The following is a 22,351-nucleotide window of genomic DNA, read 5'->3' as shown; positions in this document are numbered from 1 at the left end:
GGATGAAAACAAGCCATTGTTTCTACATCTTGAAAGTCAGAAGAGAAACAACATAGTGCACTGAGAATTTTAAATAATAATAATAACGTGGCACATCCATTTTGATCTTCCTATAAGAAATGGCTAAAATATTTTCACTTTTAAATACCTAAACTGTCCTCTCGCGCTGCAACAAAGAGCAGCATATATTACACCACTCCTGCATCCTCTGTTTAAACATTTGCAGGCAGCTGCACCATACTCCTCACCCTTGTTGTGTCCGGTACAAACGTTTAAATTGCTTCACAATATTTTACAAGGCTGCAACAGAGAATATAAACAAATGAGTCAACAGAAATATGAAACATGGAAAATCAAATAGAACAGGAGAATATTGTTGGATTTTGCATCTGTTACTGCTACTGTTTTCTAGAATAATTAGTTGTTTAGTTTTAGGAGGAGTCTGCTAGCAGATTCAGAATTTTAATTATAGTAAGAGTTTAGTAATTTAGTTGTAGGAGGAGTCTACTATTTTATTTATTTGGCTATTTAAGGCCCTATGATTAATAAAATTTTAGAGACAGTTTTTCAATCATATTTTCAACCTTCTTGCTGCTTGCATATTTTTTCTAAAATCCATAACAGTGGTATTAGAGCCTCCATTGATCTTGACGGATCTCTGAATTCGCTGAAAAACAACCAATTTCAACCACTTTTAAACCATACGTATTTTTACCCATACCGATTTTTAACCATATTTTTAACAATGGCAAGCAGCGATCTCTCTTTGAATACCCTACAAACTTTTACTAGTAAAAACTATCAGATTTGGTCAATGAAGATGAAATCTTATCTTGAAGCTTATGATCTATGAGAAGTTGTAATGGAAGACAAACTTATACAACCACTTCCTGCAAATCCTACCCTTGCCCAAATCAAAGCTCATTGAGATGAGAAAACCCAAAGATACAAAGCCAAAACTATAATTTAAAATTCAGTTGCAGATTCAATCTTCTCTAAAATCATTGCATGTGAGACAGCAAAAGAGGCTAGGGAAACACTCAAACAGGAGTATCAAGGAAGTGAATGAGGCAGACAAAATCAGATTTTAAATTTGAAAAGAGATTTTGAATCTCTTAGAATGCAAGATGATGAGACCATCGCTAAGTATTCTGAACGAATTTCTTCAATTGTCAATAAAATCAGGTTACTTGGCGAGGATTTCAAAGATAACAGGATAGTTGAAAAAATTCTTGTGACAATTCCCGAGAGAAGCAAGGAAGAGTATTGGATTTTGCATCTGTTACTGCTACTGTTTTCTAGAATAATTAGTTGTTTAGTTTTAGGAGGAGTCTACTAGAAGATTCAGAATTTTAATTATAGTAAAAGTTTAGTAATTTAGTTGTAGGAGGAGTCTACTACTTTATTTATTTGGCTATTTAAGGCCCTATGATTAATAAAATTTTAGAAATAATTTTTCAATCCTGTTTTCAACCTTCTTGCTGCTTGCATATTTTTTCTAAAATCCATAACAAATACATCTTGCACAATACAGCATTTCAATGTCACACATGAATCATTCTGGGGAAGCATAGAGGATATAAATAGACGAGTCGACAGAGATATGAAACATGAGATATCACATAGAACTGGACAATACATCTTGCACCACATTGTATCTCAACCTCCCACATAAATCATTCTTGAGAAGCAACAACTACTTGTCGAGGGAACAAAACAAACAGGAAGTACGACTCCTGAGTTTCTACCCTATTTCGAAAAAGGAAAAGAGCACTCTAATACAGCTAGAATGAATGGATTTGGTGAAGCAAACAAAGCTGACTTCTCTGTCATACTATTTCCTTAAACCACCGAAGAATGAGTTGTAATGGCCCCCTCACAAATTTAAACAGAAAACTTTAAATCTTAACCAAATAGATAATTGGTAACATCTATATCCAATCATTGCACGGTTTCAGAAGCTGATCGAACTTAATGTACTGACCACACAGCTTGTCGATGAGAAGCTTATAATTACGTTGTCTCCTCAAGTAGGTAGAATGCACATGCTGAGAATTAGCGACTAAAGGTGACAAGTAACTGTTTGTAAAACCTCCCCCTACTTTAAGGATTCACAAAACAAGTTCCTTGTTCACCCTTGCCCCTGGTCTCATTGGTGACATGCATCATCATCATCATCATCATAAACTATAACTCTATGATGCAAAATAACTTATTATTTACCTTAAATACATTATAAACAATGATTCATTCTCAAAGGGCAAAACTCTGTTACATATTGGGTGAGAATTCGTAGCAATATACTATTTGTTTTTCCTGATATATCAAACTTTAGCAAAGTGAAAAACACTCTTCCTACTCTTGTCAGTTGATCTTCTTGTGAGTATTTGCATCATACTTTCCACTCACTCTGCTACTGAAATAATTAAGAAAAATGGAGGCCAAGTTAACCAAAAAAACATAAAACCAGGTAATCTTATATGCTAATAAGAACCCCATGCAGATAGGCCAACCAGTCTCTAAAATATTGGAAACCCCAAAGAAAATAATTGGCAACTACTAATTGATCCTTAAATTTTGGAAAGTAAGCAAATTAATGAGGTGATTTGGTTTTTGACATATTAAACCAATTTGCATAAGATATGTAGCAGGCAGTAAGGTAGGGCACCTTAGAGAGAATGAAATCATATTCACAAATGTCAAGTACAAAGAGAGCAGATGAGGAAAACTCTGTTATATCCAAATTATGAGTTCTTAGAAAAACGAACATCAGAGCAACCAGAAAACATAGTTACTTCGCCTTCCAGTTTTCATTCACTCAAGAAATAATTATTAGTTAGTTATGTAATCCACCATCTCATATAGTTGTCATTTTGATTCAATTAGTTGGTGTAAGTGAGTATATAATCATCAAACTTCTAAATTAAATAAATAAACAGTGTAAAGTTGTATGAACTGATATCTAGAAAATAATCTAAATAACCTGATAAATCATTAAACAACTACAGTTATAATAGTTTAATGTAACTTACTAACTTAAATTAGAGGTGCTTTAGTTACGGGTTCATGTGAACTAGGTAACTTTTGGCTCAAATCTGGTATATGTGTTAAAATTCACTAAATAAATACTAGTAATGAATTTCGACCCAGCCGTAAATAAAATAGGTTGCAGTAGAATTCCAAACTCAAAGCCGTAATATTCAAATCCCGGATATTTTAGAACTAGTGACAACACCACAATGAAATCTAACAAAGATATGAAAATAGATCAAAAGGAAGGCCGTAACAATCATGCGCCAGTAAAAGGGAAAACAAGCGGAAGACATACAAAAGAAATAAGAGCAAGAAGGGAGTCGATCTCCAAGTTGAACAGCTAAACAAACATCATAAGAATTCTTAAAACAATCCTTACGTTGAACATCTTTTCTTGGCGGTTGAGAGGAAGGCGGCATAGGCATAGGGCAGAAAATGGCACGTCCAATCATTGACAAAGTAGAAACAATCCCAGCAAGATACAAAACCATCACCAACCCAAGAATCCATGGCATCATGAAAAACCCAATAAAGAACGTCACAGATCCACAGAGCATCAAAGCCATAGAAATACCCAGAAGCAGGGATGCGAAACCCGCCGGACTAATCTGCTGCATCGGCGGCCTAGCCGGCGCCGGAAACTGGTCGGGAAACTCGAACGGCGCCGTCGTTGGAGATCGGAGAATGTTAAGAATCATTGTGGAAAGATCGTACAGAAGCTTAGATTGTTGATCCTGTTGCCTTCTCATCATGTTGCTGCTAAAGTTTCTGTCTTTTTTTCTTCTTTTTCTTTTTGCCAAAAAGAAGATTAAGAGAAACAAAATAAAAAATATCTTGATGATTTTAATTGATATATATATCCAATCAAAACTTTATGAGAGAGGTTTTGACTGACCAAAAAAGTGAAGACGCGGCGGTGCTGATCCGATCACTAATGATTGATCACATACCCGCCTACCCTTACACCTTATGTATATTAAAAGAAAAACCACTTGAACGACGTGTATTTAATCTTATTTTTGACATAAAAAAATACCAAAAAGAGTTAATAATTTTTAATATACATACATATTGGAAAACTATTTGATTTAGTAATAAATTACAAATTAAAATATACCAAAAGAGCCACCATTATCGCCTAACCTTAAAAAACCTTTGATGAATAAAATCAAAAGACATACCCTCCAATTAACTCTATCTCTATGCATGTAGCAATCATACAATCAAATAAACTTTGGTACATCTCTCTTTTGAAACTTTAATGGCTTCTGCAGATGATGCCGGAACTAGCATTCTTTAATCAACTTTATCTTCTCGGCCTTCAATTATAGCAATACTAATTGTGCCTCAACATAATTGTCTTCTCAACATGTTGATTGCTCTTTTTTTGTAATATTCAAGCCTCGCTTTTTCTATTTAATTGTAAATCTCATGCACAAAATCTTCATCTTCATCATGTACAACTATATAAGTAATAATTATAAATTATTATGTGTTAGAGTTCAAATCTGATTGGTGATTATGAAATGTTAAATTACATAATGAATCCTTCTTTATATAGTGAATGAATTAATGAATTAGGAAATTAAATAATATAAAAGCTAAAATTATTAATGTTCGTAGCTCGATAACATTAAATTGACTTATACCTGCGATATGAATTTGTCTGACATCTTTCTGTGATTGAATGATTGTCTTTATTGTAAATCCAGATAGATAATTATAAAAATTAATAATAACAACATTTAAAGAACTATAGATAATAATGAAGGCAAAAATATAAATCAAAATTTTAATGCGATATATCAGCACAAATTGCTTTCATATGAAGAAAAACACTAAAATTATTATTTAGATTGATACACTAACGACAATACTTGTCTCAACAAATACAACTTCAAAAATCAAATTAGTTCATGGTTAATTTCACTGTAAAAGTGCATTAATCTTTTCCAACTTTATTTTTTTTATTAGTTATTGGACATTGATCTTCATTCTTTCTTTTCCTCTTCTTTTTACGTATCTTTGCAAATTTATCTTCGTCCACAACTACAATTGCATCAATATCTACAAGTTCGCGTTTGAGAAATTAAACTCCTTAAATTTTCACTTATCTTATCAATCGTGATAAGGAAAGTTATTTTTTAATCTTTATTTAACACGAACTTGCGATAGTACTTAGATTCTTCCAATCGCATCATTTGAAAAATCCTATACTAGAAGTTAATTTATGTTTAAATTTTTTTTATTCAACTTTTGATTAAAATAATTTCAAACTATTAATAACTAAAAATTTAAATAAATAATTTTTTGACCTTCTTAGAGTTTAAGTGAATGTACTCTTCAATATTACAACCTAAAAAAGTATAATACAGATTTACCATTCTCCATCATAAACTTCAAACCTTAAATAATATTTAGAACATGTAGATAAATAAATTTATAACTCTTTTTTTCATGAAATAAATAAAACCTTTTTTAGTGCATCTGACCTTCAATATTCTCTATGTTGTAATTGCGACTTTGAAAATCTGATTATCTCACACCACTACCGCCTTGATTATGAAAAATGTTCATGAAAGCCCCTTTATTCTTTTAGAATACTGTATTTATGTCTCTGCAAGCAACTTCTCCGGTGATGCTTCTCCAAACAATTAAGGCCATCTAGATTCTAGAACTCAAATTTGTATACATCTCATGAATATATGAACACCAAAATCAACTCTTCCACCAGAAAGGACAAATGTATTCCATCACCTTGAACGTGACTTCAATATGTTACGAATATCAAGAACTTCCTCTATCTCATAATTTTTGATGCGCATATAGTTTTGACAGTCAATTTTGGCAATGTTCAATATGATATCATACATCGATTAATTTGCTTTTACTGAACAAAATTTATGTTTTTAACAAAATACTCGAAGAATACTGTATGTTAATTGATCCATAAAAAAATTCGTGTAACTCTATCCTCACAAGCGGGGTAAGGTCTGTGTACACACTACCTTCCTTAGACCCACTGTTGTTAGTTAATTTATTTAGGTAAAAGTACAACACATGCGACGGAGGAAATATTTGTTGAAGTAGGTGACTTTTCAGAATGAAATTTTGTCAGAACACGAATTGAGATGAAGCGACTAATAATAATTCAATATGTGCGACTAATAACAACTTACGAGTGTTACTGTCTTGATGATGGCATCACGATCGTATTCAGACACCATGGCTTTCTCTCGAAGAGCATCACATCAATAAATAGTTGTATTAGCCCGGGCTGAGCCCAGGCCCAATTGCCAAAATCAATATATTGCAGCTGCTTAAGACAATTCTCTAAATGTTTATAGAATCTTCGTAACACGGATAGAAGAGTATTTAATCTTGTGGATATGTAGAAATCCACTAGTAGTAGTTACATTGAACAGAACCTTTAGTACTAATATGTATATGAAGTATGTTATGGCAATGACAAATCTAAGCATCTGGAAGCAAACGCAAAAAAGGATGTAGCTGGTGGGAATAGAACCAATGACCTTACAAATGTTTTGAGCTCCCTTCACCACTAAGCTATGCTTTTGGGTTGTGTCAAGGGAATTCAAAACATAATATAAAGAGGTAAAAAATAAATTTTGCCTTACATATACACTGTAATTTTTCGGCGAAGGGGGTTCGGGTGAACACCCTTCCGCCCCCTAAATCCGCCCCTAGTGGAAGCTTTTCCAGCAGCGAATATGAAAGATGCAACACATTATATCATAACCAAGGACGAAGAAATTCAATTTCAGCAATTGAGTTCCCGTGTCCAATCCCATAGCACCAAGGTCGATGAAATCAATTCGTTTCATAGTATCAATTTGGAAAGTAATTTGACAAAACAGTTCCTCATATTGTATCTTTTAATTGACTGGATCAGCTATATATATATCCCAAGTATACGTTGCCAAACTTGTAGTGCACCCTGTAAGTAACCAAAATAGCAAGTCAAGAGGTATTTCCAAGCTTGATGTTCCTTCTGTTTTCAAGATTGGTAAGTAAAATTGTAGTCCCAAATAAAGACTTGAAGAGCCAAGTCAAGTATTGAAATTGTTGTCTAAGTATTAATTCACCTGAGTTGCCATCAATATCAGAAAGATATTCTTGATCTTCTAACAGCTTCTGTATTTATTTCTTTGGACCTCTACATTTAACATTTAAATGGTTAGGCATAGAGTTTTCAACTACGCTTTCTATATCTATTTGATATTAAAAATATATTTTGACTTTTACTTATCAATTTTAGCAAATCAAGAGAAGATCATATTTCTTTGTTTTACCCATATCATTAATTACTTATTTCACAAATCAGTTCTCAAGACTTTTCAAAATACTATCATTATTATGGGTACTATGGTAAAATATGCGCCTCATTTATTATTTTTTAAGGGGCGTGCAAAGTTCATTGCGGACAAGTAAAAGTGAACGAAGTGAGTACATACTGATTTAATCATCGTACTTGAGACTTCTTTACTCTTTTTAGAAGGGTATTCTATTTTTTTTGTTTTAAAAAGTTATATCAGGTTAGAGATAAAGTAATTGAGTGCGAGAAAAAATTGATAAAACTCCTTACAGTGTACTGCTAAAAGAGTGAGTTCAGTTAACCCATAAATCTCACAACAGAACAATCACTGGTCTTTTGAACACAACTGCCAATTACCTTCAGAGGAGAGGAGGGTTATCAGGAGCCAATGCCTCAGCCACAAATTGCGGTCCAAGCGCTGAACCACGGATTCCAACAGAAAGAATTTGCATAAATCGGCTACCAGAAGAAGTCATGATCTGCAAAATAGATGTTGTAATTGGCATTATGTTGATTAAAGCGCTTAACATAACAACCAATAACCAATTTCAGAAGTGGAAAAATATGCTTTTGGAGGATAAACAGATAATAACTCAGAAAAAGTGCCTTCACAACTTAGAAGTTAGAAACCAACATTACACTTCTAAACTTAAAGATTTCCTAGGCTTATCTCTGAGGAAATTAGTCTACTATTCCTATGGCTTTTATCAACAGGCAACTCATGCCAGCAGCTCAAAGTTTGATCTGAGTAAAAGCCATCTTTGTATCAAGTGGCAACAACACGTACATACTAAATGTTAATTTGGGCAAATAGAAACACACTCAGAACTACTCTGCATTTAACATTTTAGCGGTAAGGGACAGAGTTTTCAAGTAATTTTATTGGACACAGAAAGAGTAGATACCTGTTTTGTCGACGTTAAATCTTGTATGAACAATAGGTAAATAAACTATTCCTGCATAATAGATGAATCTATAAGCAGTTGAGGTAGACACGATAAGAGAAATAAACTTAACTTATTATCATAATAAACGAAGCAGTTATTCTAATCTTCTATTGCAGTGATGATTTAATTATTTTTCAAATCAACATGTATAGAGCAATTGAAGCTAATACTGAGCTTATGTAACATGTCTCCAAGTAGCAGCAGAAAAATCGTGCAACTACACAAAAAATTATCATAAGAGTAATTACCTGAAGCATGTTGGCATCAGCATCTATAGGTGCATGTTACCCTACAAAAAAGCTAGGTGAGAACATTTTCACCAAATGAGAAACTGAAAATACTATTCCAATTAGATCTCTTAAACAAGAAACATGATTTTCACAGTTCTACTAATGAAAAATATCAACATTTGAAATTTTATTATATCTACATACGTTAATACATAAAGAAATTATTCAAAAAATACTGTCTGTGGACGTACAGGACAAAATTGAAGCAAGTGGATTGTGAGTTCTTGAAGAGGTGTGTTGAGAATCTGACAGAAGAAAACATGAGATTACAGAAAGAGGTTCAAGAGCTAATGGCACTGAAGCAATAATAATCTGAGTCTATAGTTGTAACAGTAAGCAGATGAACATTTATATTGAGCCAAAATAACATATGTGTTTAGATGAAATAACACTATCTCAATTGCGGTGTATTCTTTATTAGGTGCAGCTGACGTCGAACCCAACAGATAAATAGTTCTTCAATGAACCTTAATGAGTTTCATATATTGGTGCAAGTGTACGGAAACTTTTAGTAACTTACCTTTCTCATAGATGCAAATAGGATTTCCCTTGTCAAAAGCAGGGAATGATGAAAGGACTGTAACCTTACTGTCTGCGTAGTAGGCAATAATAATGTTCACAGTATTGAATTTAAGATAGATATTCATGCACAGACAGAAATTTCATTTGTGATAAATAATGAAACAATTGCGTGTACTATACAGATTGCGATAAATTATACAATTGATATATTAACCTATTTTGGGAGTAGAGCAAGAGTCTGCTGTATTAGGAGTACACTGCACATGTCATGATGTTGTTGTTATCTCAGTAGAAATGACAGAAGTATCTCTTTCAAAGGGACTACGTTTCAGCGCTTGATTTCTAAGCACTTGTTGTAACGATAGTACACTCTTTTCATTCGCCTCCTTAAGTTTATATTGTTCACGCCGTCTAACATTCCTATCAAGACATTTCTTTCAAGAGTAAGGACACTTGTTTGTTTGTTCAGAGTCCATCAATATTAAAATTTGTCGCTCCCAAGTAGCAATTGGGGTCAGTTCTACAATTTTGAACATTATAAAATTCATGGTCAGTAAGCGAACAACATTGTAGCCGCAATAGCTGCAAAGAATCACTGAATAGACATGTAAGGCCCCGTAAAATTTTGAAAAAAGAAATATAATGTTTCGTGGTGCCGGATCGGACTTTTTGGGTTGAACAATGCACTGAGGGATAAAGGAAAAAATTTTGGCAGAGAAATACGTTTCTGCGGTCCATTATGCGACCGCAGAATCACTCTGCGGACCGCATAATGGCCGCAGTGTGAGGCAGGAGAGGGGCAGTTTGGATGCCATGCGACCGCAGACCCAGGCAGATTTTTGCCAGCTTTGGACACCAATTATGCGGCCGATATGCGGTCCGCATATCGATTATGCGATCGCAGACCTTGTTCCGGAGCTTCATTTTTGGGTTTTCAAAACCCGACCCTACTTCGTTCAATACACGCTTTGGGTCATTTTTGAGCTAAAATATGACATTTTAGAGTGAGAGAGAGTGCCCTAGAATGAGAAGGTGTTCCTCAATAATTGTTCTTCAATTCTTGATCAAATTTAGGAAGATTAAGAAGGGAAAATCACTAGGTCTTCATTCTAGATGTAAGATTCTACATCCTAACCCTCAATTTCGAATTTTGTCTAGAAATGGGTAATTAGCAAAATAATTTTTGGTCATGAGAGTTGTTTATTTTACATGCATTTGTTATCAAAGGGTGTAGGAAGATTGTTGAGCTAAAAATGGTAAAGATTGGGTTGTGGTATGATGGAATCCTCCATAAAAGGACCTTGAAACTTTAATGCACACCTAGTGTTTGATAAAATGCTCAAATGAGCTAGAACCATGAACATCTTCCTAATTTTGGTTCAATTTGTTATATTTCTAAAATAGATTGAAGTTGCTAAGAATTCCGGAACAATTTAGAGTTTGAGGAAGCTCCATTGAGGTATGTTGGCTAAACTCTTCTTTAAGAATTGGAACCCCAATATTCTTGTAAGTTCCAAGATATTTATTACAAGTTGAGTATTCCGAATAAGTTTTGTGACAAAGATATATTTTCATTTCGTGTTTCAAATGCTCTTATCATATTGTATTATAAATTGAGGATGTATTCCAAACTATGGATTGTGTATCTACGTATTATGATTCCAAGTCACGATTTATGTGGAAAACTATTATGCCAAATTGTGTAGAGATTGTGATTGGGGTTACACTTCCACCCGCATATATTGGGGTGAGGCGGAAGAGCCGCTTTGTGTATGATTTTGGTATTGTTGTTGCACCACCACCCACATATACATATTGGTGTGAGGCGGCAAGGCCGCTTTGTGTAGGTATTGGTATCGTTGATGCATTTCCACCCGCATGTATTGGGATGAGGCGGCATAGCCGCTTTGTGTAGGTTTTTGGTATTGTGGTTATACCTCCACCCGCATACATTGGGGTGAGGCGACAGGGCCGCTTTAGTAGAGTTTTGGTATTGTGTTTACACCTCCACCCGTATACATTAGGGTGAGGCGGCGGGACCGCTTTGTGTGGGAACGGTTATAGAGGATCTCATCTTAAATTCTATATATGTTAATGACAACTCTTGATAATCTTGCTTTGGTTTAAACAGTTAACTATGCCATTCTAGTGTCGCCCTGGTTCATCATATTTATATTGTATTTTTGAATTCTTTAATTGGTGTTTGGTTTTCATGCTAGGACTATTCGACATGTACTAACGTCCCTTTTGTCGGGGGCGCTGCATCTTTCATGGATGCAGGTGGTTCCACAGCGGAGGATATTGACCAGTGATAGCGGTGCTCATTCTCCCCAGCTGACTTGGTGAGCCACATCTCATTCCGGGGTTGTACATCTTTTGTTTCGTATGTGTTATCGTATTTTGAGGTATAGCCGGAGCCTTTTTGCCGGCACTACCATTGTACTCTTTAGTATTTTAGAGGCTCTGTAGACATAGTGTGGGTTGTGTATTGGTGCTGGGAAAGATAAACTATGTTATGTTGTGGTTGTATTACTTGTTCTATTTAAGACATTAAAAATGATGGAACTATTGGTAATGAATTGGTATTGTGGACATGAACACATTTTTGTCTAATTAATGACAATATGTATTATCTCCATTCATGGATGAGTTGGGTAGAAGAAAATCTACCAGGCTTGCTCGGTCGGGTTCACTCGGTTGAGCGCCGGTCGCGCTCCTCGGTTTTGGGGCGTGACAAAACAATAGAGAAATAAACATCTCTGCAACCAAGAATTACGGAATAAAGTAATACAAAATTGTAAGAAACAAACGTAACAATTGTAAAAACGATTTCATTAATGCTGAGTAACAGATAAGTATTCAAAGATTTCAACCTTAAGCAAATATTAATATTTTGAGAATGAGGAGAACAAGAAGTAATATAAAATAATATCTATTTGTTTTAACTAACCGTCCTTCATGTCTGTTACGTCAAACCAGGCAGGTGTATAAACCTTTGTTTTGACCAAGGACTGGTGTAACATAACTCGCTATTATATAAGAAGCTTCTTTGACTTCCCTTAAAGTTATCACCAAAAACTGTGACAACTACAAATGGACCCTCCCACACCCCGCACTAACATAGGAAAATATAAAATAGTAAAACTTTTTTTAACCTAAAGGCATGTTGGCTCACTTGGCATCTTTTAGGAATGCAGCAGATAAGAGCTTTTAGACTGGAAAAATACGTTATTACAAGCTCGTCTTTAAACCTGAATTTGGGCCTTACTTCAAATGATAGTTCGTCTATTATCAAATTAAAGAGTTAAATTTTACTTTGCATTTTGAAAATCCATAATACAAATAGCTTTAAACATAATTCTACCAAATATTAAGTAACATGCTTTCACAAAATTTCTACAGTGTTATATTCTTTCTCCTGGAATAACTATGCAAAAATGTACCTTCCTCAAAACTCAATGCTCCGAAACAGGCTCGACTTTAATTACAAATGTACATAACAACCCAAAAGCATGCATTTGAGGACTCTTGAATCTCTGTAATTATCGAGTCGGCCCTATAACATCAACTATGCCTCCTTATTCATTATGCATTTTGGCCAGTTTCACTCTAATATTCAATAATTTGACTAATTCAAACAAAAATAATGGTAAAGACTACAAATGAAGGCGCAGAAGCAGGTCTTACAGCGAAATGGAGTTAACTTTGGGCCTTTTACTACAAGAATCACGATCCTCCAAATTTTAGCAATTTCTGAAATTCAGAAACCCTAGCACGATCTAACAATACAATCCCCCCCCCCCCCCCACAACACACACACCCTACCAAAATAAAACCCTAACTTTACAATAAATTACACCATGACCACTCCTTTCAAACAAGAAAACGCACAAATTACGCAGTTGAGAGAATCTGATGATACAAAGAAAGAAACAGAGATGTAATCGGATACCATAGAAGGCAACTAATTGGGGAATATTTTAATTAGAAAAAAGGAAAAAGATATAACGAACTGTAAACGAACCAGTTGATGGTGTAGCAACAAGCAAAACAACGAAAGGCAGACAAAGATTAAAGCTTAAGGAGTGAGGAGGTTGCAGGAGAGTTTCATAAACGGTGGAACTTTACTGAGTTTGGTGAAATACCCAATAACTTCTCCATTAAATCATAGTAGTACTTTATTATTTTGTCCTTTTAAAATGCAACAGTAACGGTTTAGTTGTAATCATAGTAGTACTTTATTATTTTGTCCTTTTAAAATGCAACAGTAACGGTTTAGTTGTGGTAAATATTTTGGTAACTATTATCAACTTTAAGACAAATTGTTGACTTTTCCATGAGAATTTGGTGAAACGCCAGGTAAGGAGTTGATGGACAGACAGCCATGTTGATGACACAGACACGTGAAGAAGCTCAACTGTGGCTTCTATTATAAGAGAATGACACCATTTAATTAATTAATTTATTAGAATATTAATTCTATTTAGAAAGATATTTCGGTAATTTAACTTTTAAATTTTGAGGTTCCCACTTTTATAATAATTAGTTTTTCGGCACGTGCAAGTTATATAGTACATAATTTTGTAAAATAATATTAATATTATTAAAATAAATATTTGAGTAAATAATTATATACATAAAAGAAAGTACAACAAAGAGAAGGAGTTCTAAAATTAGAGAAAAGAAAATAAAGAAAGAGGAATAACAATACTTCTTCAACGTCGAAGAATTGGTAGATCAATGATTTGTTCTTAAGAATGTTGGAGAATTTCCTTTATGTAAAATGTGGCTTTTGATTTAAAGCCACCAATAGTTAAAGCATAATTCAAACAATTAGTTAGTAAAGAAGGGATACAATCTTTAAGAGAAGACAGTACTCAGTCTTCTTCTTTTATTTTAAAATAGTATTTTAATTAATATAATTTTTTAGTTATGATCTCAACTTTGAAGTATATATGTGATCCATCCAAATAAATTACCTTATAGATATCAGTTTCATGATCTTAAGATATTTTCAAGTATTAATATAAGCTTAATTTATATTTTATTGCTGTGAAAATAATCTTTTACATATATTCATGCATGCTATATAATTATAACAAAGTTAGTTAATATTCATTTGGTAAGAAATTAAAAAAATCACCATTAATGATATGCTATTTTCAATCATCACGTACATGTAAGTGGAATAACATATATTTTTAGATCAGCACATCATGAGCATCTACTAAGGATAAGAAATAATAAGTAAACTATAAAATGAGACAAAAATATGTTTTAATTTGTTGTCATCAAACTTACCAAATTGTGACAATTCTAAATCAACGACACTTCAGTTAGGCCTTTGTTTAGCATATCCATATGTTTTTCCGAACCAATAATTAACCTGATTTTTTTTTTCCCCGTATTTCGTAAGTTAGGCATTGCAGAATTGATAAAATATCAAATAAGAAGATAAAATGCATTCCTTCTTTGTCCTGGAAAATGTGATCTTTTAGTTAATTTTCCAACATTAGCTTTTAAATTTGATAATACAACGATTCCAGCCTTGATCAAGCAGTGATGCGGCTCATTTCGCTATCAATCATTGAAGTCTCATTTTGTTGTTTTCTTCCCCTTTTCGAAACTGCCAATTGTCTCTTGCTTGCATTCTTCAACTACCAGGCTTCATTAGTTGGAACCACATTATAATTCAAACAATTAGAAGTTGTTGAACGTTCGACGACCAAAACAGAGATTGTATACTTGAAAGTAATTAATAAACTTTTGTATGGAGTATATCTTAAAAGTTCTTCCAAGTCTTATGAAGAAAGGTTTTCATAGAAAAGGCTTTGTTCTCATTTAAAAAGTTAGGCAACGGTTCATCTGTTCTTATTTGAAAAGCCACCAACGGTTGAGACTAATATGACATCCCTTCAAATAAACTTGTTATTTTTTTATTTTTATAATTAATATATTTAAATTAATAATAAGGGTATTTGTAAAATACTATCAAAATAAATTTTCAAATAAATAATTTTACATAAAAAAATAAAGTACAAGTTTCTATATTGAATGATCAATACGAATAATCATACGGTGACTTGTTTGTTAAGGTTAATATGGTTTGACTTTGTCTTAGACCAAAATTGCAGCATCAAATATTTGCTAAGCATGATTCGTAGAAGAAGAAATCAGATTTTATATCTCATGAACAACACAATGGATTTTTCCTAACCTCCCATGAACATCAAAACTTGGTCTATTAGAATCTTGATTTTAAAATTCTTTATTTTTTATTACAATACTTCTATTTTCGTAAGACTCCTTTTTATATTATGTGGTGAAGTTGTTCTGCAAGTAAACACTCAATTTCTACCCCCCTCCCCCCATGTATACCTCTGTGTGTTTTATCAATACAGGTGGTTTATGTTATAATGTGAATAGAGTTCAAATAAGAAGCAGATAAGTAAATTGAAATTGGGATGACTCCAGCTTCTCGCTTGATTCGACCATTAGATTTCTTTATCTTCACTCTGTTCTTTAACATATAAAAATATCTAACTTGGACTTGACTGAAATAACGAAAGGACTAACGGAATCAATTTGAAAACGTATAAGAAGATTGAGCATACAATATGTCTATACAAGGCAGCCTATTTTGTAATAGATGAGCCAATTGGTTGACTTTTGAATTTCTAGAAGAGTTGGTCACTAATCTTGAGAAAATATAACCTTAAAAAGAAAAAGACACACCACTTCCCTTCTTTTTGTTTAAATGTAATTTATAATTAATAGTGTACTATTATTAAGTAATACTACATATATAAATTATATTCATATCCATGGTGAAAATTCACGACATCCAAAAATAATTATTTTGCTTCTGGACAATGTGTTTTAAAGTTTGGTTCTTGAAACGGTGGCTATTGTTCCAAACGGTGAACATGCTATTAAAATTGCTCCAAACAGGTGGCTTATATCAATTATACACTAATAGGCAGCCTATTTTGTAATAGATGATTTGAATTTCCAGAAGAGTTGGTCAATGATCTTGAGAAAACATAACCTTAAAAAGAAAAAGACACACCAGTTCCCTTCTTTTTGTTTAAATGTAATTTATAATTAACAGTATTCTATTATTAAGTAATACTACTTATATAAATTATATTCATATCCATACTGAAAATTCACGACATCCAAAAATAATTATTTTTTGGTTCTGGACAATGTCTTTTAAAGTTTGGTTCTTGAAACGGTGGCTATTGTTCCAAACGGTGAACATGCTATTAAAATTGCTCCAAACAGGTGGCTTTTATCAATTATACACTAATTGACGCCATTTAATTAATTAATTGATTAGTGTATTTAGATTAATTTATTTAAAAGGGTATTATGGTAATTTGACTTTTTAATTAAAGGGTTCCCGTTTTTAGAATAATATAGATTAATTGATTAGTGTATTTAGATTAATTTATTTAAAAGGGTATTATGGTAATTTGACTTTTCAATTAATGGGTACCCACTTTTATAATAATATAGATAAATATAGATAGATATAGAAGATAGATTATGAATTTAAACTAAAGAAGAATTAGCGTCAAATTAAAGTAGAATAACAATGGTTAAAATAAAAATTTGTATTAAAAGTGTGTGCTATACATTTATTGATTTGAAATGACTATTTAGGTTATGAGAAGTCTCTTTGAGAAATCTCTAAAGTTTATGTGCATGTTTTCATTTTGATACTATATTTTCGAAATTATAGGTGAGACAAAAAGTGACGTTATTATTGCAAGTAGGTAAAGGTGGGGCATAATCTTTGAAAGGATAATGGAAGACAAACCTATTTAACGTTTTTCCTTCTTTTTTTTCCGTAATGTTAGGAGTAATAAATTTTCCTTACATCAAGTGAAGGAAAGCTAATAGGACATAAGAAATCTAGTGGTAAAACACCTTTGTACTGACCGGTGCAATTGAACCTTTGAGTGAAGAACCACTAATTAGAATTCCCTGACAATGAAGGGATAGTTTTTATTCAAAAAAAAAAAAAAGAAGAAGGACAAAGTGATTTGGTATCGATGGTATAGTTGGTTTGACCATCGATACTTAGTTAAAGTTCACACACAAATAAATTTTATTCTTAATTCGGAAGTGCTTAAAAAATTCAATGTAGTGACCGGCGAGAATTTTAAAGTGCAATGAGTTGTATGGATTAATTCATTTGTAAATTTTCAATTGATTATATTATAAAATTGGCAATTTTCTTTAGATTAGAAAGTGGAGCAGTACAAAATTGGTTCGTGAAAGTAACTTGATGAAGTGTTTGGTGGCTCTAATGTATTATTTACACATATTTGGACACAAAGATTGTAGTAGGCGAGTAGCCTATTTAGGCATATCTTAATTTATAAGAATGGAGTACGTTTTTCGTGGAGTAATTAACCAAACAAAAGACACTCTTGGAAGCTAAAAAGCTAATTAGGCAAAGCTATGACTTCGACGTATTAAGTCATAAACCCTCTCAATTAAGTAACGTTTGATCAAATGAAGGGAAATAAGAGGGATGATGTGATAGATAAACTTGGACACTGATTAGGCAAAGCTATGACTTGGACGTTATTAAGTCATAAACCCTTCTCAATCAAATATTCTTTAATCAAGTGAAGGAAAATAAGAGATCTATGACGCCACATACTTGGAAGCTAAGCATCTAATTAGGCAAGCGATGACTTGGACGTCGTTAAGTCATTAACCCTCTCGAGCAAAAACTGTTGGAAAAATACGCGATATAACAAACATATATATTGTATTTACCTTTCGTAGCTATACTTTCTGTTTACCCGAAAAATGGTTAGAGTTGAATTTGAACGTAGTTCTATGGGTATGTGTATAACTTGATACAAATCGTAAAAGTAAATAGAATATCGAATATTGACTGTAAAGAATGAAAAATAAGCAAAGTTGAAAAGAGGATGATTTATGGATTAAGCAAGATGAATCAATCTATGAAGCTAAAAAAGGACAATTCTTCACTATGGGAGTGTATGATATCTAAGTTACAACGTATGCAAAACTTGATCCTTTTACAGAAATATAATCATCCCTTTTATAGTGGGGGATCCTACTTTAGATATAATTAAAAATACATAGTGGGGAACCCACGATAAATCAGACTTTTCCTAATTCCCGCCGAGATTCTCTCCCTTAGTGCGGCCGCAACGGCTCTTGTCTATGAGCTCGATCTTGATCGGACTCAGCATTGGTCGATATTGGTCGGTTTCCAGTTTTAGAGCTCAATGTGGGTTTGAGGTCGATGCCGACTCGGGGTCCGGTAATGACTTGGGCTCGGTATCGGTTGGCCTCTAGCCCTTAAGCTCGATTCCATCACATCTCATCATAGTTCGATTCAGACCCGAGCTCGATAATGACTTCGAACTTGGTATTTAACCTGTACCTGAAATTTGAAGCTCGTTTGTGCCATCTTCGGATCCCATCTCGATATTATGAAGACTTTCTTCGGTCCATTATGATCACATCTTGATCAGTCGTACTAAGACCGAAATCAGTTTCGACCATACAGATAGTCCCCTCGTTTATCGGGAAGGATGTGGCGAGAAACTATATGATTTACCAACAGCTCGATTGGATATGCACTGACGTTTGCATCGAGCCCGACCATGACATACGTGATAGCTGTCCCTTCGGTTTAGTTTACCAAGGCATTTAATGCGTGTCAGACGGTGGTCGGCCACTGCTGATATTGAACCGCCATTGTTCAATCTATAAATAGCCCCTCCTTTTACCATTTATCACTTTTATATCTTCAATCTCCAAATTTTCCAAGTTCTTCTTCTAAGTTCATCTGTAAATCTGTGATTTTTTACTGCAAAATCTTTCTTCAAAAACACCAAATCTTTGTTACCTCCTTCTATTTTCGATCTTTAAATCCAAAATGGCGAAAACATCTAAAACCATTCCTCAAAAAGAAAAAGCTTCTTCTTCACAGTCTGCCGCCGACAAAACACCGGTGGAGACACGGCTTGAGGAGTGCGTTCCTGGGGCGTGTGTTCTTACCTCTAATTTTAAGGTTGAAAAAGGCTCGTCTGTTCCCGGCCGATATTAGCCAGTATCGAGGTATATGTGTTCGATATCCGAGGCTTACCTCGAACAGATAAGAAAAGATTGTAATTGGGAGAACAAAGAAGTAGTAATCCCGACTCCTGAAGAAGATATCACCACCCACGTGAAAGGGTTTTTAAGCATGTATACTTACCCTTTTACGTTAGGTCCTCTCGACCCTGTTATTATTGATTTCTGTTGTCAATATCAAATAACCCTAGGCCAGATCCATCCTTCTTCTTGGCGGATCATTATTTTGATTCGTTTCTTCGTGAACAAAATCGAGGGGATTCCTTTCACCCTCGACCATCTCATTCGATTGTACTGCCCTCGCCTCTTTCGAGGTGGGTTAATAAAACTTCAATGCCGGGCTACCAAGGTTCTATTCTCGAGCATAGATAAGGACAAGGATCGAGGCTGGATGGGCAGATTCGTTCGAGTGAAGACTTCGGACCTGATTCCGTCTGAAAAGATGTCATTTTTCGAGGAGTGGAACATGAAGCGTAAGTGTAATCCTGTTGTTATCTCCTACTATTTTGCCCCTTCATTTCTTCCTCATTGATATTCCCCTTTCTGATGCAGCGGTTTCTTGGATGCCCAGTGCAGTTCTTGACCTCAAGAACTGGGTACGGGGTCTAGCTTCGACCTCTACATATACCGAGCGCTCATGGCGTGATTTGTCAAAGGGCCGAGGGGAAGCCAAAAATCATGGTAAGCCTCTTTCTCGTATCTTTGGTAATTAGAACGAGATGCTCTCCATATACTTAAATCAATTTTCTTGTATGTAGGCCTGGGCAAAGATGTGGTTTTGAGGCTCCCGTCTGTCGAGGAAGAGGCTTCGGCCTCTGTTCCAAAATCGGTGAAGGATAATAAGCAAAAAAGGGCCTCTGCTTCCGAAGATCCAAAACCGAAGACGAGGATGGCTCGTAAGCCGAGGAAGAATACCATCCCTTTGACCATAGAATCAATTCTGCGTTTAAGGGATGAAGACGAAGAAGAAGGAAATGACAGGTCCGTGCTGGTGGCCCGAGTGAAGAAAACCATCGATGCCCCAAAGGCAGCTGAATCGACGGTGATTTATAAAGCTCCGCCTCGGACTAAGGAGATATCGGATGAAGGTACGGGCAGAGTCCCTGAATCGTTAGAGATCGAGGATGCTTCCCACCGAAGTCAACAAACGGAGGGTATATCAGAAGGGGCCGGTCCTAAAGCTCTCCAAACTTAGGAGAACGCCCCAAGCGAGTCGCTTGGGGCAATAGTAATCGGAGACTCGCCCATTCTCCCTGCCTTTTTCGAAGGGGCAATTCGGGAAGCCCAATCTTTGGGGGCCCTCGAGATAAACCAGTCTCATGAAGGGGAGGACCCCTTCTGTGATTTGTTTACTGGAGTCGAGGATGTTGCTGGCCCTAGTGATGTATCGGTCCTTTTCTGTGAAGTGCAGCAAGATTTGAATAGGGTAAGCTTTAACTCCCTTCATTGATATTACTTTTATGTTTGCTATTCTTCTCTAACTTCTTTTCTTCTTTCTTATGTAGGGCGCAGTGGTTCATCGAGAAGCATGTTCTCGGTCTCGAGCTGAGCTACGTAAGTACGAGGCCGACCTCCGACGGGTCATGGAGGAGAGGAATGCCCTTAGACTCCTCTTCAGGCAAAGGGAAGAAGAAATCAAAGACCTCCGAGCTGAGTTGGCCAAGGCTCATCAATACCAGACCGACCTGACTGAACAGGTAATAATAATATTAAAAACCCATGGGCTCGATCCTGGAATGGTGGCTAATATTTCGATCTCACAGCTGCAGCAGAAGCTTGAGGTGATTGGGAAGCTTCGTGAGGAGGTCGATATGATAAGGGCGGAGTCCTTGGGATGGAAAGATGGTATGGACCGTATTGCCGCAGAAAAAGAAACTACTCGAGCCCAATTATCATCAGCCAAAAATCAACTTCAAGGCATAAAGGAGAAGAGCTTGGTTCAATCAAGAAAAATAGAGGACCTTGAGGCTCGGTTGGCCTCCAAACTTGCCAAGGCCAAATATGACGCCAAAAAAGCAAAGGCTAATGCGGATATATTTGTGGCCATCTATCGGGCCGATGCTGAAGCTGCTCGGGTACAGGCAAGAGAGGCAGCCGAGACTGCTAATACTCGAGCACATTGGGTTGATGAACTTGCTAAATGTCGATCTCAGAGGGAGACCCTCGAGGAGATCCATGCTCAAGGTTTCGATCTCACTGAAGAGATAAAAAGGGCTAAATACCTCAAAATCGATGCTGAAGCCTTGGCTTCTGATCTTGATGATTATGATGGGAGCAAGAGTGGGTCCGAGAGCGGGGAGGGGCCCGATGGAGAAGAAAACGCTCCCGGAGATAAGTCCAAATTCGACCATTGCCTATGCCTTGTGAAGATTTTGTTTTATTCATGCCTTATGATGGTTTTCATAAGGCTTTAGGCAATTTGATCGAATTCGGACCTTGTAGCCTTTATAACCGAGTGAGAGCTTGCTCAAACATGAAATAAGGTAGCACGTAGGCTTAATAGTCGAGTGAGTGATTGCTCGAACTCGAAGTAATATAGCCCGTAGGCTTAGAGGTCGAGTGAGTGCTTTGCTCGAACTCGAAGAAATATAGACTGTAGGCTTGATAGTCGAGTGAGTGATTGCTCGAACTCGAAGAGAGGTAGCCCGTAGGCTTAACAATCAAGTGAGTGATTGCTGAACTCAAAGTAGGGTAGCCCATAGGCTTAATACTCGAGTGTGTGATTACTCGAACTTGAAGTAAGGTAGCCCGTAGGCTTTATAGTCGAGTGAGTGCTTTTCTTTGAACTCGAAGTAAGGTAGCCCGTAGGATTTATACTCGAGTGAGTGCTTTTCTTGAACTCGAAGAAAGGTAGCCCGTAGGCTTTATAGTCGAGTGAGTCATTTGCTCGAACTCGAAGAAAGGTAGCCCGTAGGCTTTATAGTTGAGTGAGTGCTTTGCTCGAACTCGAAGTAAGGTAGCCCTTAGGCTTTATGGTCGAGTGAGTGCCTACTCGAACTCGAAGTGATGTAGCCCGTAGGCTAATTAGTTGAGTGAGTGATACGAACTAGAAGTAATGTAGCCTGTAGGCTTAATGGTCGAGTGAGTGCCTG

General features: G+C 35.4%; 1 protein-coding gene and 1 long non-coding RNA gene across 12 annotated transcripts; both read right to left on the bottom strand.

Annotated features, from left to right (window-relative positions):
- Positions 1-292: 292 nt before the first annotated feature.
- LOC107776950 (uncharacterized) lies at positions 293-3,785 on the bottom strand. Its single transcript, XM_075231554.1, has 2 exons — positions 3,329-3,785; positions 293-300 (listed from the first exon to the last, which is right to left on the bottom strand). The coding sequence occupies exons 1-2, from the start codon at positions 3,783-3,785 to the stop codon at positions 293-295; spliced, it is 465 nt and encodes a 154-aa protein (XP_075087655.1).
- Positions 3,786-6,495: 2,710 nt separating this feature from the next.
- Positions 6,496-13,310, bottom strand: LOC107776949 (uncharacterized). Of its 11 annotated transcripts, XR_001646098.2 has the most exons (9): positions 13,153-13,309; positions 11,799-11,887; positions 9,127-9,198; positions 8,798-8,851; positions 8,565-8,605; positions 8,275-8,325; positions 7,727-7,848; positions 7,140-7,210; positions 6,496-6,991 (listed from the first exon to the last, which is right to left on the bottom strand). It is a non-coding gene; the product is annotated as an uncharacterized LOC107776949 (long non-coding RNA). The 11 variants fall into 11 exon arrangements; XR_001646093.2 differs by having other exon boundaries at positions 8,798-9,198; XR_001646100.2 differs by lacking the exon at positions 9,127-9,198 and having other exon boundaries at positions 13,153-13,308.
- Positions 13,311-22,351: the final 9,041 nt, after the last annotated feature.

Source organism: Nicotiana tabacum, chromosome 15 (assembly GCF_000715075.1).
Source record: "Nicotiana tabacum cultivar K326 chromosome 15, ASM71507v2, whole genome shotgun sequence".
In the NCBI taxonomy this organism is placed as follows: Eukaryota; Viridiplantae; Streptophyta; class Magnoliopsida; order Solanales; family Solanaceae; genus Nicotiana; species Nicotiana tabacum.
Note: the sequence above shows the minus strand (reverse complement) of the source record. Positions and strands in the feature narration are given on the sequence as shown.

What these genes read in the sequence shown, in the direction of transcription:
- LOC107776950 (XM_075231554.1), bottom strand. Translation starts at nt 3,785, where the DNA reads ATGATGAGAAGGCAACAGGATCAACAATCTAAGCTTCTGTACGATCTT.